This window comes from Hordeum vulgare, chromosome 2H, assembly GCF_904849725.1.
Source record: "Hordeum vulgare subsp. vulgare chromosome 2H, MorexV3_pseudomolecules_assembly, whole genome shotgun sequence".
In the NCBI taxonomy this organism is placed as follows: Eukaryota; Viridiplantae; Streptophyta; class Magnoliopsida; order Poales; family Poaceae; genus Hordeum; species Hordeum vulgare.
The window spans coordinates 46,300,479-46,317,438 of NC_058519.1; the positions used below are offsets into that span (position 1 = coordinate 46,300,479).

General features: G+C 48.3%; 2 protein-coding genes across 3 annotated transcripts; one reads left to right on the plus strand and one right to left on the minus strand.

Moving 5' to 3' along the window:
• The first annotated feature begins 1,025 nt into the window (after positions 1 to 1,025).
• Positions 1,026 to 4,020, plus strand: LOC123425346 (pentatricopeptide repeat-containing protein At4g32430, mitochondrial). The gene is made up of 2 exons (XM_045109028.1): positions 1,026 to 1,275; positions 1,587 to 4,020. Exons 1-2 carry the CDS (start codon positions 1,026 to 1,028, stop codon positions 3,950 to 3,952), a joined length of 2,616 nt encoding a protein of 871 aa, XP_044964963.1. The 3' UTR covers positions 3,953 to 4,020.
• A 168-nt stretch (positions 4,021 to 4,188) lies between these two features.
• LOC123424785 (cysteine-tryptophan domain-containing zinc finger protein 7-like) lies at positions 4,189 to 13,601 on the minus strand. 2 transcript variants are annotated; one of them, XM_045108477.1, is made up of 13 exons: positions 13,455 to 13,601; positions 12,602 to 12,674; positions 12,387 to 12,514; positions 11,896 to 12,258; positions 10,456 to 11,792; positions 9,715 to 10,115; positions 7,963 to 9,623; positions 7,736 to 7,890; positions 7,127 to 7,284; positions 6,876 to 7,039; positions 5,239 to 5,929; positions 5,050 to 5,152; positions 4,189 to 4,344 (listed from the first exon to the last, which is right to left on the minus strand). In XM_045108477.1, exons 1-11 carry the CDS (start codon positions 13,590 to 13,592, stop codon positions 5,741 to 5,743), a joined length of 4,767 nt encoding a protein of 1,588 aa, XP_044964412.1. In that variant the 5' UTR covers positions 13,593 to 13,601; the 3' UTR covers positions 4,189 to 4,344; positions 5,050 to 5,152; positions 5,239 to 5,740. The 2 variants fall into 2 exon arrangements, with proteins under 2 accessions (XP_044964412.1, XP_044964411.1); XM_045108476.1 differs by having other exon boundaries at positions 5,050 to 5,157.
• Between the last annotated feature and the right edge of the window lie 3,359 nt (positions 13,602 to 16,960).

The window sequence follows — 16,960 nt, forward strand, 5'->3', positions numbered from 1 at the left end:
GGGAACACCGATGAGGTGGGGGTAGCAGAGGCGTAGTGGTGGCTCAACTCCGGGTTGCCTCAGAGCGAGGAGGAAACCCTCACGAGAGGGGCAAAACTACCCATCATTGTTGTTGTTGTTGTTGAGTTTCAACAACAAACAAGGACATTTTTTTCCCACAAAAAGGCAAGAAGGACAACATATTGCTTCTGCTATTGTGCAGTTTTCATGGTTACACCTCAGGCTGCAGGTGGGACTGGAGATGGGACTCCCACCACAATCTCACTAAGTCCCACTGCTGCTTGATGGGCATTAAGGGACAGCTCACCAGAAATTAGATGGATTAAGTGGGTTCAAGTGGGATCCCACATAAGAAGTGTTCTACAGAGTGCAAGAGATCGTCGCCGTCGGTGAATCCATAGACCTTGAAGCGCTCGGAAGGATCGAAGGAGTAGGAGCATGAATGAACAGTAATAAATATACAAATGAGTTGGTCGTCTTCATCGTCCCACCATCAGGATTCTGCCAGAGCTCCAGCGAAAGATCATTGTGTCAGTCAGCATATCTTCTGAGGTCTTGTTCCCCACGCCGGCGCAGTTCACTTGCTCCTCTTCTTGGCCTCGCGGTACAGGACCACGCCGGCGATGGTCACCCCGTAGCCCAGCATCCCCATGACGGTCACCGAGTTCTTGAATATCAGGATGGAGACTACGACGGCGACCGTCCCTTACGCGTTCCTGAGGACCTGCAACGACCGACCAAGCACATGGCGCGTGATTATCAACTTGTGTGTGTGTTCATCTGAAGAGTTGTGTCAATGAGCAGACAGAGCACCATGGTTGGCAGGACGAACCTGGAGGGTGAGAGGGCTGGTGTGCTTGGTGACGAGGAAGTTGGTCAGGTTCACCAGGTAAGCCAGCGAGGAGTTGCCGATCAGCATCCACACGAAGCTGGGGTCCTCCCGGGCGAGCTCCACCTCCGCGCCGAGCGCGTCCGGCTCCATCATCGGCGTCGCCGGCACCAGCAGCACCACGGCCACCGGCGCCATGTACTGCAGCAGGTCCATGGAGTTGAGCTTCTCCCTGCACGCACCATTGCACCTTGAAGCGCTCGGAAGGGTCGATGGTGCCGTCGGCGTTGCCCGCGAAGAGCAGGCAGTCAGCGCGGAGCGGGGAGAGGTACGCGAGCACGGCAGTGACCGGGGAGCCGGCGAAGGCTTCGCCGGGGGTACACCGAGCTCGAGCAGCGCGTCGCGGGCGACGGAGAAGACAAGCACGCAGCCGAACCCACGACAGAGTATGTGCGTGTTGTGCAACTCCCCACGACAGAGTATGTGCGTGTTGTGCAACTCGTCTAGTGCTGTTGGTTAGCTTAACAGGGCGAGGTGGGCTCCCAATGGATTAAGTGGGATAGCCCGATTAATTTTGTCTATGTCCAATGGGATCCCACTAAAGCAATATAAGTGGGTGGGCTAAGGTAGTCCCACTTAAACCCACTTCCACCTGCAGTCTGAGTTACACCCCCCGACGAACAGAACTTCGCCCAGCAGGCAGGAGCAAACAGGCTATCAGCACGCACGCACTGAAAGTTTGCAAGCGTATCTGCAGTAAACGGGCTAGTAGCAGTTTCGCAACAACCAATTCAACGGCGGCGCCCCGACGAGGAGACGGCAGGGCTGCGGCCGCACCAGCAGGCAGCTCTCCACCTGGTGATGCCGCTGCGGCGGCCGCAAGCCCCTTGCCACCCGCGCGCCGCGGCCACGCTCTCCTCGGCGGCCGCCCACCACCTGTTCGACGGAATCCCTCTCCCAACCCGCGGCAGCACGCCTCTCTTCTCCCCCCGCGCGGGCCACCCCGTCCCGGCCCTCGTCTCGTCCCCCGCCGCGTTCTCGGCCGCCGTCGTCTCGTCTGACCGGGCCACCCTCCCGGCGCTCCATGCGCTCGCCGTCGCCTCGGGCCTCGACGCCTTCTCCTTCGTGTCCAACTCCCTCGCCGCCCGCTACGCCAAGACCGGCGCCTTCCCCTCGGCCGCCAGAGTGTTCCACACCGCCCGGGCGAGGGACGTGAGCTCCTACAACACCATGCTGTCCGCGTTCCCGGACCCGGCCGAGGCGCTGGCGTTCGCGGCCTGGATGCTCCGGTCGGGGGACGTGCGGCCCGACGCCATCACGCTCACCGTCGCGCTCTCGCTCGCCGCCGGCCGCGGGGAGGGCGGCCTTGGGATAGTCCGGCAGCTCCACGCGCTGGCGTCGCGGGCCGGGCTCGCCGCCGACGTGTTCGTCGGAAACGCGCTCGTCACGGCCTACTCCCGGGGCGGGCTCCTCGGCGCGGCCAGGAGGGCGTTCGAGGAGATGCCGGCGAGGGACCTGGTTTCCTGGAACGCGATGATCTGCGGGCTCGCGCAGGACGGCGGCTGCCAGGCGGAGGTGGTCCGGCTATTCCTCCGGATGCTCAAAGACGACGCCGTCCGGCCCGACCGGATATCCGTTTGCAGCGTGATCCCGGCGTGTGGCGGCGAGGGGAAGCTCCAGCTTGGCCGGCAAGTCCACGGCTTGGGGGTGAAGCTGGGCGTCGACGGCCACGTCTCCATCGGCAACGTGCTCGTCGCCATGTACTACAAGTGCGGCGCTCCAGCCTGCGGCCGGAAGTACTTGCAGTCCATGGGCGAGCGCGACGTCATCTCGTGGACCACAATCATTTCAATGGACGACGACGAGGACGCCATCGCGCTGTTCAATGGCATGCGGCGAGACGGCGTGCCGCCGAACGAGGTCACCTTCGTGGCGCTCATGTCGGCGCTGCCGGCAGGGTGCCCGGCGAGGGAGGGGCAGATGATTCACGGGGTGTGCCTCAAGACCGGCGTCTCCGACAAGGTCGCCGCGTCCAACAGCCTCATCACCATGTACGCGAAGCTGCGGCGCATGGGCGATGCACGGACGGTGTTCGATCTCATGCCTCGCCGGGAGACCATCGCTTGGAACGCCCTGATCTCAGGCTACGCGCAGAACGAGCAGTGCAGCGACGCTCTGGAGGCCTTCTCGTGGATGGTCAAGTGCTTGAGACCCGACGAGACCACGTTCGCAAGCGTCATCAGCGCAGTCACCGGCGTCGAGACGGTCTCCATGGCCTACGGCGAGGTGTACCACTGCCAGGCCCTGAAGCTCGGGCTCTGCGCCAGCGAGTACGTCTCCGGCACCCTCATCGACATGTACGCGAAGCGCGGCAACCTGGAGGAGTCCCGGAAGGCGTTCGACGGGGCGGCGCACCGCAGCCTCATCGCCTGGACGGCGATGATCTCCGCGAACGCGAAACACGGGAGGTACGAAGCTGTCATGAGCCTCTTCGACGACATGGTGCGCTCCGGCGTGGCCCCGGACGGCGTCATGCTTCTCTCGGTCCTCACGGCCTGCCGCTACAAAGGGGAGGTCGGCACCGGCAAGGAGATCTTTGACTCGATGGCCGCCGAGCACCACGTCAAGCCCTGGCCGGAGCACTACGCGTGTGTCGTCGACATGCTAGGCCGAGCGGGGAGGCTGGAGGAGGCCGAGGAGCTCATGATGCAGATGCCGTCCGGACCGAGCATCTCGGCTCTGCAGAGCTTGATGGGAGCATGCCGGATCCATGGCAACACCGACATCGCCGAAAGAGTCGCCGACGTCCTGACCGAGACAGAGCCGTCAGAGTCCGGTGCCTACGTGCTGCTGTCCAACATCTACGCCGAGAAGGGGGACTGGGGAGGCGTGGCCAGGGTAAGAAGGCGGATGAGGGAAAGGGGCGTGAGGAAGGAGATCGGGTTCAGCTGGGTGGACTTCGGCGCCGGCACCGGCATGGGCGAGTCCATGCATCTACACAAGTTCTCATCCGACGACACGACACATCCACGGACAGAAGAGATATACAAGGTGGCCGAGGGGTTAGGCTGGGAGATGAAATTTTTGAAGAACTATTTGCGCATGGAAACAGAAAGGGCTTGATGTTTCAAACTCAATAACTTGGAAATTGTTTGACCATTAAAATGGAAACTACACGGTGAGAAAAGGCAGCAGCAACTCGCATTACTTTAGTCAAACTGGGGGGTGCTACAAAGTACAGAATAGAGAAGGTTTATCTTGCATTCTGCAAAACGTTCTTGGTCAAGATTAGTTCTACACTATCTTTAACATACGCAACCAAATGTGAGACTGGCAAGAGTTGCCAGAACAACGATGACTAAAACTTGACCGGAATCCAATCCTTTGAGAGTTAAACATGTACAGACAGTCTGGTATTGATAACGAAAAAACGGGTTAGCCTATTGTACATGAAAAATAATTTGTACAAGCTCATACACAACAGGTGATGGTCCAAGCAGTTACTTCTTTGAAACCTGAAAGAGAAGGCACCATCATTGTATCAGTGTCTGTACTTTAAACAAGAACCACAGAACTGGACTCGAAAAGAAACATGGAACAGTAACTTGTTTATTTTTTTCATCTAACTAATGCCACACAAATATGTAGTAATGACTTTAGGATATCCTTGAAGTACAAAAATGATAAACGGCAACAATACATTTAACTATCACATTGCATAGAAACAATAGATTGGCTGAGAGCTAGCGACATTATGCATATATATAGTACTCCCTCCGTTCCTAAATATAAGTCTTTTAAGAGATTTCACTAAGTGTCTACATACGGAGCAAAATGAGTGAATCTACACTTTAAACTATGTCTATATACATCCGTATGTAGTCCACTAGTGGAATCTCTAAAAAGACTTATATTTAGGAACGAAGGGAGTATGATTCTAAGACACGGAGCAAGCATTCCAAAGAAAAGAAGGATACAATGGATTGTTTTACTATTATCTCAGTGACATGAGTCACTTCAAATTATTTCATAGGCCGCATGGTGACATCGGATCCTTGTGTCAATATAACATGACAAGATAAGTATTAGTGAATGTTCATAGTCTTAAAACCATACGATGTACTCATTCAAGAAGTAATTTCCTTACACACTTCCCTCAGGCACAAGCAAACTTGGATGTCAACAAAACAATTGATGAACTAAATACTTAGTAGGCTTACCTGCTTGAACTTTCTCCAGAATACATGCCACTATGTGAAGACCGGAAAAGAAACGCCACTGGCTATTTTCTCGGTTAGCAAGATTAATTGACATTGATGTCCTCTGCCCTGCTCAAGAATTGAGATTACATAAACATTAGAATATAACAACAGGGTATTGAACTTCAGTTATGATAAACTAAAACGTACCATCAAAACTGTTAAGTGGCCAACACTGTCATCTTGTACAGCTCAAAGGAAAACTGACAGATACTCCTCAACCATAATTTAGCTCAGAGGGGAACCACATAATTTACAGCATGTAGGCGATTCCGGGTAATATTGTGCGTTTGCCTATTAAGCACAATCTGAGAGTTACCGGCCAAAATGTCCAAAGTATCACAAGTGTCGAGCAATGAAACCCATCATCGGCTGCCTTACTTGCTAGACTGTTCAGTGTTCACATCATCCAAGTAGATGCTAGCAACTGTGTAAGAATGGAACGCCACTAAAGAAACAAAATAAGTAGAATCTCAAAATACTTCCTGTACAAACCAGCACGCCTAAACGAAGACCTATGGGTTCTGCACTATTGAACTTTTCCACTAAATGCTACCAGCACGTTGGGGACAGTGAAATGGTATAACCGTATAAGTATCACACATCCAACGGCACCTACTTAAAGGATGTCATTTTCTTGTGTTCTGGGATGTCAGCAGCTGATAGACTCCATTGAAATCCGGACAAGTCTGAGTAGATCATTCACACTTCTGAAGTTAAAATCCAGAACTGTTTTTACTGAAGAAAGACCATCCACTCCCTTTTCATGGTTGCCGGCAGCAGAAGCGATTGCCATCTGTGATTTCCGAGTTGCCTCAAAGGCAGAATTAACATCGTTTGTCTAAGAAAAATAACAACATAATATCAGATCCAAAATCCTGTTAATGAACCATAATGCAGGCACTGAAAGTAGAACTTGCTAATTCAAAAGATACATGATCTTGGGGGGAGGGCGGGTTCTAGAGAAAAAAAATATTTGGTTTGACGAGTGGAATAGCCTTAGGGTCAGATCTGATCTTAACTGCAGACATAACATTCTTATTTGGTTTGACTGTTTGAGTACCGTATTCAGTTGGTTCATCGTCATTCAATTCCACAAATGTTTATTGAATACGAGGAATAAGGCTGGAGCACGAAAATCGTGGGATAGCCCATCCAATGTTGCTGCAGCCTACCAGAGAACAAGGCAAAATCCCTCACAAACAAGTTATTGGCATTCTTCCCAGGACACAGTAAACATTTCACCATTAAGCAGAGCCAGTTGCTTATGATTGCCAACATCTATCCAGTTTGCTACTTCATGGAAATATTCCAAAATTATATGTTCCAGTGCTCAAAATCTCGACCACTAAAATAGTTAAATTTATACAAAATTTCTTTATACAACTCAACTACAAGTATATCTGATACTGGGAGTTCAACCGGTTTCAATTCATATATGTATCCAATTAATGCACCATCATACCAACCACAAGGATCAAAACTATTGTCTTTGCCACTACCATGCAGGATTGCAGGTACCATCACACACATACATTACACAATAATGAACTTTTCCTTCGTTCTTAATACATTGTCACAAGATTATGAACTGCAGTGTCATACCATTAAATTATCAATATAAATGAGAACTTTATTGAATTGCTACAAATCATTAAATTATCAATATAAATGGGAGCTTTATTGAACTGCTAATCAGGAACTTTATTGAATTGCTACAAATCATTAAATTATCAATATAAATGAGAACTTTATTGAACTTCTAATCAGGATATTCAAGAACTTACATAAGCTAGTAACCTTGTCAGGTGTGGTTGATTGCGAACGGCCAGTAATAAATGGTTCCCGGCAACTTGCGGTGAGTTAGCATCCTTGTTTGAAGCGGCCATCTTAGATAACCCATTGTGATTTAAGTTATCAATGTCCGATGCTGAAGATGATGGTGATTCACCTACAAAAGTAACAATGTTTGAAATTCCACAACGCAAGCTACATTTAATATACATAAACTTAAACTTCACCAGTCAGACTCAACTACCTGGTGTAGTCTGTACAACTGCCTGCAACACCTGCCGGTCCTTACTTGCAATAGGGTATTTGTAGTATGCAGCCTTGAGATAAGCTACTTCAACACATTTATATGCTAAAGCAGCGGCGGCCATCTTCTTGCCCCTTTCATATTCATGACCAACAAAGCTGGGCAATAAAATGGATAATAATTAGACTGATCAAACTTGAACACTCTTCACCTAGAAAACATGAATACTGCTACAAAAAACAGCAACTTCTGACTACAATTTGATAGCCCAAACAATAATACTGCTAACGAAGCAATTTGGCCTAGATCCAGCTCGCTAACGTTTAGTAATATCACATCAGTCTTGTAGTATAAATATAACTGTAATGTGAAAAGCATCAGGCTAATCAACTATAATGTGAAAAGCATCAAGCTAATCAACTATAATGTGAAAAGCATCAGGCTAACCAAATGATGTTAGCACCCCTCCAAGTCGTGCCATGTCAAAGAAACACTTCCAGGCACTACTTCCAATTTATAACTAGGTGAGCTATGTTCCCATGCATCTATTCGCAGAAACGAAATAACTTGGCAAGTAGACAATATATCATATATATTTGTGTAGCTTACTTGCAGAGTTTTGCAGTATCAGAATACATGCTCTGAGCTGCATCGCCTTGTTTCAGGCCATCAATACCAGGAGGTTCCAGAAGTGATGCTACATGCAGAAATTTTAAGGCTGCCTCAAAATAGAGCCTTGTGCTTTCAAGTTCTTTTCCTTCTTTCTGTGGAGAAATTTGGTAAGTATCTTACAAAACAAAGGTGAGCATATTCATACAAGAGCAAAGGTGAACAACCTTCAAACGGTTAGCTTTGTGCTTCAAATCTCGAGCTTCTTTGAGAGCATATGCAGTTGAATTACCATCTTTCCCATCTGTGGGGTTTGAAGTTCCCTGTTTGGCAACACGCTGTTGCCCTCCATTTTCATCATTGCTTCGCCTTGACTGTGGTGTCAATTTTGACGCATTAGATTTTACTGGAGTGGAGTGGGTTTCTTTCAGAGGTGAAGGGGCAATTTGGGCTTTGGGCTTCTCCATATCTTGCTTGTTACTCTTGGGATAAAATTTATCTTTTCCAGATGGCACCTCTGGTTTAGGATTTCCATCCAGAGCACAATGAGTTGATCCATTTCTATCTTGGACGGGAGCTGCAGTTTTCTTACTTTCACTCACAGTCAAATCTCCTTTAGAGCCCGAAGCTGCAGTCCTAGGTTGCACTAAAGAGCCATCAGTGCGCAAGTTATTTTTATCACCAGAATGCAGGTGGTTATAACCCCTAGCTGTGCTGGAGCCATTCACAGTGGAGTCCTTTCTCCCAGATGCATGCTGCTGATCATCATCCAAACCCTTTCTCAATGAAATCCTTTCAGATGCATGGCCTTGAGTTAACTGAACTAGTTCATCATCTTTGTCAGAATTTCCTTGTGAAGAACCATGTAAGACAGGTTCACTTGCAAGCAAACTCTCCTTGGACTTCTTAGTCTGCCGAACATTGTCTACTATATCAACTTCAGTATTGAGATACTTTACTGAGCTCGGCATGGTGCCTGGGTTAGCATTCATAGGCCCATCTTTCTCCACTATTCTGTTATGGGAGAACTTATCAATGTTAGAGTTCCTCGGTGGTGATGAGGAAACTGATTCAATCGGCGAGGTCTTCACAACTTGGGAGTTATTTTTCTTTTTCTGAGAGCATGAAGCTTTTGAAGAACTTGAAGTTATGGCTGTGGTCGGAAAGAAGGCCACACCACTAGAAGTGGCTCCAGCTAAGTCCAAAACATGTTCAGAAGATCGCTTTTCTAATACTTCGGATGGACCTCTTTTACCAGCAAAGTGTGTGCTATCCTCCACGAGTTCATTGTTTACATGACCACCATAATAAGAAGAAATCTGATTAGAGTGCAAACCTTTTACTAATTTAGAATCCGTCGCGGAATACAGTTCTTCAGACTTCATTGACTTGGACTTTGTTTCCTTTAAGTTTTGATCATTATGGGTTTCCTTCGCAGCAGAGCTGTGATTCACTGTGGTTCCTCTGTTCACCTGAGCTATTGAATTATGCTGACTCTCCTCCCATTCCTTCACTATCCTCTTCTTGCTAGAAACGTCTGATCTTTGTACATCTGAGGTTTGGTATTGTTCCTTGTTCCCATCTTCAGGAAGAGCTATATCCTCATCCTTCTCTCTCTTGGACTTCTCCAAACGATCAGACCTTGAAACACTTTTTTGCTTCAATGAAGAAATATCCGCCTTCTCACCCGAACTCTTTGCCTTTGCAAGAAAAGACTTGGCCTCATCAGGAACGTCTCCACTAGCTAAATCGCATTCAGGGTTCCGGTCTCTGCTAGAACGATGCCGCTCCTCCTTTTTAATTTTCTTAGAAGCTTTGTATTCACCATAATCCATCTCTCTCTTGCCTTTTCCTTTTGAATGCTTCTTGGATCTTTCCACAAGATCTCCTGTATTGCCACCAAATAAATGTAAATACAAAATACAGTGAAAGCACACATGAAGGCAGTGTATCAAATAGAGAAAAAACAATAACAGAACCTCCATCGGAATAGCTGCCACGATTCTTGCTCTTGGACTTCTTCTTTTCAGTCGAAATGTCAACTAATTTGCTCACAGAATCTCTCTCAGAAGGATAGTGGTTACTATCAGCAGTACTTTTAATTCTAGGAGGGGGTTGGGTGATCGTTGAATAAGCTGGAGCTTGTGTTGGGTGAGAACTGTCAACCAAAGCACTTCCATCACCTGGAAAACTCTTCCTTTTCCTACTCTGTTCAGCATGCCCATTTATACTGAACGTGCTGGCTGTTGCCAATCCAGAAGAAGCAGCATGGGGATGACCAACTGAAGGAATACCGTTGGCAGGGGGTGGAATGACATATAGTGCATTCAGAGCATTTGTAGTCTCCTCCTCACCAACATCGCACCTATTCAACCCAGGTCTGCAAAAATTCCAAATTCTAGCTATTCAGGAAGGAATAAAGAGTGTTCATCAACTAATGAACATGGAGAAATAGAGCTGTAAGATATCACCTCACTGAAAAAAATAGCATAAACTAAACCTATCAGTTTCAGTGTAAAGCAGAAACCCGCAATAAGATCTATCTAAATTTTAATCCACTTGCTTGATGGAAGTGTAGTAGTTTCAAAGCAGACAATCAAATAGCTCCTGATAATAAGGTGCCGCTGGTTACATCCTATCTACAGATAAAACTCATGGATAGAAGAATTAAGGCAGCAAAAAAGCAGGAGGTATACAACTGTATAAGAACTATAACTTACAGCCACAGTTGCATGCTACATTTCCATTCCTTTGGAAGAGTAGCAGGATCCGACTCATATGGTAGGAGACGCCATTTCTGACATATGTCACATTGTACCCAATGTTCCTCTATCACAACAGGTGCTTGAAGTGCAGGTGCTGCATTTGCAGTTGATACAGAAGATGGAGGTACATGCATCTTCTGCTCCTCAGAAGCTGTATGTCTATCAAGCTTTGCACTAGATGAAATCTCCCTCTTTGATGCCCCAGGCATATCAGAATCCCTTTTGCTCCAAGATTTTTCCTTTGGTTGCAACTCTCCCAATCCAACTCCATTCTCCAATAAATCTAGCCACTCCTCTTTGGATCCATGGGGTCCGTCAGGCAAACTGTCCCTAACATCTCTATGTGGTTTCGCTTTGGGTTTCTTCCCGGAGTGGCTAGATTTGGAGTGAGAATCGTTTTTCCTCTCTTTAACTCCAGCAGAAGAACGAGCACCCTTGTCAACATCCACAAGATCAGAAGATGTTGGAGCATTCTTCTTTTGTTCCCTCTGAATTCTTTTGGCCTCACTCTTGGTGTTATTTTTCACATTTGTATCATAAAGTGAAGCCTCTTTGCTAGGAACCTTCTCCATGCTCCTGCAAACAGCAGGAGCTTTTTCATCTATAACTGCATTTTCTTCGAAGTTAACTACAGAAGCATTGCTTTTACTCTCAGGTTTTATTTTTCTTTCATGCTTCCTGTCCAACAGAAAATCTGTGTCACTGGTTGTATTCATCTCTTCTAAAGTCAACGGTGTCTTTTCTGTCACAGGTTTCAGTTCCCTCTTTGCTGCTGAAAGTTCCAATTCTGAGCTGCCAAAACCACCACTTTCTAAACATTCGGAGGTCTCCTCTTTGACGGTTTCAGCTTTGATTGTCTTGCTGTTGCTGTTTACAGCACATTCTTTCAATCGATCATCTTTGTTTCTTTCCAAAGATTTTCCTGCTGCTTCTTCTTTAAATTGACAATTGCCGTTTGCATCCATGCTTCTGGGACTAGACAGTAATGGTATGCTGAGAGCTTCCGATGCAATCTTCTGGGCAGCAAGTGTTTCAATATCGATCTCATTTTTCATAAATGCACTGATATCGTTTCTGTTATTTGACCTCTTCGTATCTGTGGGTTTCTTTTTCTTACCATCAGGCTTCATTTTCTTAACCACATGCCCTTCAAATGCTTCCTGTGCATTTTCCATCTCCAAGCTTGTTTCCCATTTCTTCAATGAAGGCACAACCTTCTTTGTCAGTTGCAACAAACTGCCGTGAAGAGGGGATAACAAGTACCCTCCAGGAACTGAAAAGCATGTCATGATCTGTGTGATCATGTTTAAAGAATGGAAGTCATTATGTGCCCTATGAACCGTTCATAATAAAATACAGTACACGATGCTAATACAGTGATCATGTAGACTTTACCTGAAGAATGGTCCGGGGAGATTCAAGTTGCACATTGCTAAATTCCGGGGAGAGGTCCCCGTGGCCATCAGGGCTTTCCTCCACGGATGAAGGTGAAGAAATGTCAAGGCCCAAACCACTGTAAATAGCTGCATTATTTCTTGCCAAGACATTGTCGGAACCAACTTTTATCCGTACTTTAAATCTATTCTGGTCACTAGACTTAGATGGACCATTTGAAGGATCATGGGTGCTAGAGCCCCTTTTAGACGCTGTGCTTTCACATCTTTCCTTTTTAACTGAATCACCAGAAAAGGGAGCCACAGAACCATTATTCTGAGAAGCAGATGGAACGGCCATAGCCGGAGGGTTCTGAGACACATCCTACATTATAAGCCATTAGATCAGACTCAAAAGAAGTAAACCATCAAATCATCAATGTCAAATGAATTAATGTACATGACAATGCTGATCCAGAAACCAGACAGTACAGCCAAAGCCAACTTAAGCACCTCAGTAGACTGGTGATAAGGAGATCTTGAACTAGTATTTGCCACCTTAGGTGGAGTTCTAGTGTGGGGCGGAAGGGGGGAACGCTGGTAGGTTGGCAAAAATGAGCCATATCCACCAAATTTTGATCCTGTGAAAGATTAGCGTCACATTTAATGTTTCTTAAGAATGAAGCCAGATCTGAGCTAACTGCAGCCACAGCAAAACATTTCCTCACCTAGATTCTCTGCAGAAACGCCTCCTTCAAAGTCCTTTTGAAAATGACCTAGTACATTTTGGAGTTTTTCATCCTACAACAAGACGAACAGGCATAAAAAAATGCTAGTGACTATTAAATTCATGTTGAAATTTTTCATACAAACAATGAACTAAATGAGAATAAAGGAATAGTGATCCCTTTTATAATTCCAAACAAGACATTTATTGAGGTAAATTAAAAGGCAGTTGCCTGCCTCCAACCGTTTTTCCATTCCAACTAAAGCTTCAATATTCCTGTTTTTTTTAGCGATGTCGAAACTTGCCGAAGTGCCAATGCCATGGATTTAGCTTAGTGGTAGAGGAGAGGGGGTCAGGGTTTGATCCATGTAACAAATTGCCACTAGTAAACCAAAACCAACACCCCCATCAGACTCGGAGATTAGCTTCTTTAGTTCCATAACAACCCGCATCAAAGAAGTGCTCACTTGACAAATTTAGCATCATTGCCATTAACAAGAGCGACAAACAGCGTAAAACGTAAATGATCAACCAATGCGACCGCTTCGGGTACCAACGTGAACCAAAGCGACGAATCTCGCAAACTTTAATTGATTCACCAACGGAGCCGACCGCCGGCAACGGCTAGACCGGCATCATTCACACCTGCAAAGCCGGAGAATCGAACAAACTCGTGCGCGCGCTCGTCCGTTACCTAGGCACGCAGATCAAGCTCATTTCGTTACACTAGAAAAGTGGAGTAGGCGCGTTGCATACATCTAGTGGCCATGTAGTACCGAAATGGGCATGGAAGCTGCAGTGATGGAGCAAGCAAGCAAGCAAGCAAGCATGCGAGCGAGAGGAGGGGCACTCACAATGTAAGCGAGGGTGACGTCGGGGTCGTCGAATGGGGGGATGTCGTCCCCGTAGGCCTCCCCCTCCTCCAGCTCGGCGTGGTCCGCCATGCCGGCGGCGCCGCCAGCATCCTCCTGCCGCCTCCGCACGGACAGCATCCACCCGCCCGCCCGCCCGCCCGCCTGCGCACGCCCCCGGTCAACCGCCCCGCCCCGCCCGGGCCCACCTCCCACAGCCCGCCCCGCCCTCCTCGCCCCCGAATCGCAAGCTCGAATCCCGCCCGCGAGCTCCCCGATCGGCCGAATCCCCCCGAATCGCAGCCCCCGCCTCCGCCGCAGCTGCCCGAATCGGCCGGCTCCGACGCCCTCCGGATTTGGGGATCGCGAGATTCGGGCCCTCCGCCCCCCTACACACACACACACACACCCTCCCTCCCTCTCTCGCCTCTCGCTGTCCGCCTCGTCGCCCCGGCCCGGCGTCTCGAGGCCTCGTCGCACGCGAGGGATTTGTGTGTGTTTTTTTCTTTTACCAATTGCCTCACGCGACAGAGCTTTCTGCGGCTGGCTGCTTGCTGCTGCTGCTGCGGCCGCCTTCCCCCCCTCTCTCTCTCCCCCCACGTTTGGTGGTAGACGACCTGGTGTGGTGCGTGCTGGTGGGTGGTGGTGATGGATGGGCGGGCGCCTGTTTGCCCGTCGATGGTTTTCTTTTCCCTTCCCACCCCCACCCCCACCCCCGGCTTTTCCACGGCCGGACGGGTCCCGCTCGAATGTTCCCTCTCCCTCCCAGGGGGATGCATCCGTTTGGGAAGGTGGTTAAAATGTGCCGCCGCCACGGATCCCGGTATCCTTCACTTGCTTCCTGTCACGCCTTTCTGCTACGAGAAGGAATGCGTGCTACGGGGCGTGTTTCCTGCCGTCTGCGGCTCGTTTACACCGGCGACGTCCAAAGAGAGGGGTAATTTTGACATGTTCGAGACATGGTTTGGTTCCCCCGCCCCGCCCCCCTGTTGAAACCCGCTCCCGGGGAGGAAAAGGAAGAGCTGGGGAGAGGCGGGAAGAAATGCCGGGCCGCTTGACGCCTTGCGCCACGGTTGCTTTCCTTGCATCGCATGTCCTTGTCACAAAGTTGTCTCTGGCCTTTCACTTGTTCCGATCAAGTGATGGTTTGCTACCCCGGTGCGGGTTGGGTGGGTAAACGTAGGTGTGGTTAGGATATGAATGAATGAATGAATATCTGCGTTAGGCCACCTGTGCTTTGATTGTTTTTTCATCGGCGTCGGGGTTTTCTTATACTTCCTCCGTCCCAAAATAAATGTCTTAATCTTAATACAATTTTGTATTAAAGCTAGTACAAAGTTGAGACACTTATTTTAAGACGGAGGGAGTATCTCGTAGGTGCTGACGAAGTATGTATAAAAAAGAGTGTTGAATTCTTTTGCCGAAAAGATGGTTTGGATGTTTAGAAGAGAAGAGACAACATAGACGTTTGTTAGATAAAGTTGCACCCACACACGTTTTCTAAGGTTGCTGTAACAAAAGGTGTGAGTGGGTATAGCATTTTGTTGGGCATCTCTGGCTCATCCATATATCTTTAGAGCATCTCTAGCACACCCAGTATAATGTCGATCCATAAAAATTGTTTACAGTTTGCGAAAAGCGGTTTTTGCGGGACGATGCGGGCGCGGACAGAGTCAGACCCCCCAAAACGGACCCGTATAAAAGGATATTCGCAGAAGATGCTATTATACGGGTTGTCAATGCGGGGTCTGCTTAGGCGCCACCGCATCGACCCGCAAAACGAATACCCCGTAAATCAGAATTACTCATCATGCGCAATATAAGTAAAATAACAATATTATAAATGCAGTAACCATCCAAAGTACAATAATTATTCAAATCACTGTAGCATTTTCAGTCTTCCTGCAGGTATGAAGAGAAGCTCTAATTCGGTTAGGGTCTCTAGCTGGTTTGACACGTCTGCCCATATTGTCATAGAAGAAATCCAAGTTCATGCCTCTCTCATTTTCGAGAATCATATTGTAGAGAATAACACAGCATGTCATGATGTTTTTTAAGGATCGCTTGTCCCAAAACCGAGCAGGACTACCAACAATGGCAAACCTGTTGGGGAACGTCGCATGGGAAACAAAAAATTTCCTACGCGCATGAAGACCTATCATGGTGATGTCCATCTACGAGAGGGGATGAGTGATCTACATACCCTTGTAGATCGTGCAGCAGAAGCGTTAGGGAACGCGGTTGATGTAGTGGAACGTCCTCACGTCCCTCGATCCGCCCCGCGAACAATCCCGCGATCAGTCCCACGATCTAGTACCGAACGGACGGCACCTCCGCGTTCAGCACACGTACAGCTCGACGATGATCTCGGCCTTCTTGATCCAGCAAGAGAGACGGAGAGGTAGAAGAGTTCTCCGGCAGCGTGACGGCGCTCCGGAGGTTGGTGATGATCTTGTCTCAGCAGGGCTCCGCCCGAGCTCCGCAGAAACGCGATCTAGAGGAAAAACTATGGAGGTATGTGGTCGGGCAGCCGTGGAAAAGTCGTCTCAAATCAGCCCTAAAACCTCCGTATATATAGGTGGGAGGGAGGGGAGGAGGCAGCCTCAAAACCTAAAGGTTTGGCCGAAATTGGAGGTGGAGGAGTCCTATTCCAATCCTACTTGGAGTAGGATTCCACCTTCCCACTTGGAAACTCTTTCCACCTTGTGTTTTTTCCTTCTCAAACCTTATGGGCCTTAGTGGGAACTTATTCCAGCCCACTAGGGGCTGGTTTATCTCTTCCCATAGCCCATGAGACCCCTTGGGGCGTGACACCCCTCCCGATGGTCCCCGGCACCCCTCCCGGCACTCCCGGTACACTACCGATGAGCCCGAAACTTTTCCGGTAATGCACGAAAACCTTCCGGTAACCAAATGAGGTCATCCTATATATCAATCTTCGTTTCCGGACCATTCCGGAAACCCTCGTGACGTCCGTGATCTCATCCGGGACTCCGAACAACATTCGGTAACCAACCATATAACTCAAATACGCATAAAACAACGTCGAACCTTAAGTGTGCAGACCCTGCGGGTTCGAGAACTATGTAGACATGACCCGAGAGACTCCTCGGTCAATATCCAATAGCGGGACCTGGATGCCCATATTGGATCCTACATATTCTACGAAGATCTTATCGTTTGAACCTCAGTGCCAAGGATTCATATAATCCCGTATGTCATTCCCTTTGTCCTTCGGTATGTTACTTGCCCGAGATTCGATCGTTAGTATCCGCATACCTATTTCAATCTCGTTTACCAGCAAGTCTCTTTACTCGTTCCGTAATACAAGATCCCGCAACTTACATTAAGTTACATTGCTTGCAAGGCTTGTGTGTGATGTTGTATTACCGAGTGGGCCCCGAGATACCTCTCCGTCACACGGAGTGACAAATCCCAGTCTTGATCCATACTAACTCAACTAACACCTTCGAAGATACCTGTAGAGCATCTTTATAGTCACCCAGTTA

Excerpts from the sequence above, each read along its gene's own strand:
- LOC123425346 (XM_045109028.1), top strand. The coding sequence starts at position 1,026 with ATGTACTGCAGCAGGTCCATGGAGTTGAGCTTCTCCCTGCACGCACCA. Across the intron at positions 1,276-1,586 it reads GCAGCCGAACCCACGACAGA|TAAACGGGCTAGTAGCAGTT; the intron begins GTATGTGCGTGT and ends GCGTATCTGCAG.
- LOC123424785 (XM_045108477.1), bottom strand. The coding sequence starts at position 13,592 with ATGCTGTCCGTGCGGAGGCGGCAGGAGGATGCTGGCGGCGCCGCCGGC. Across the intron at positions 7,891-7,962 it reads ACAAAGCTAACCGTTTGAAG|AAAGAAGGAAAAGAACTTGA; the intron begins GTTGTTCACCTT and ends ATTTCTCCACAG. Across the intron at positions 5,930-6,875 it reads TGACAAGGTTACTAGCTTAT|ACAAACGATGTTAATTCTGC; the intron begins GTAAGTTCTTGA and ends TATTTTTCTTAG.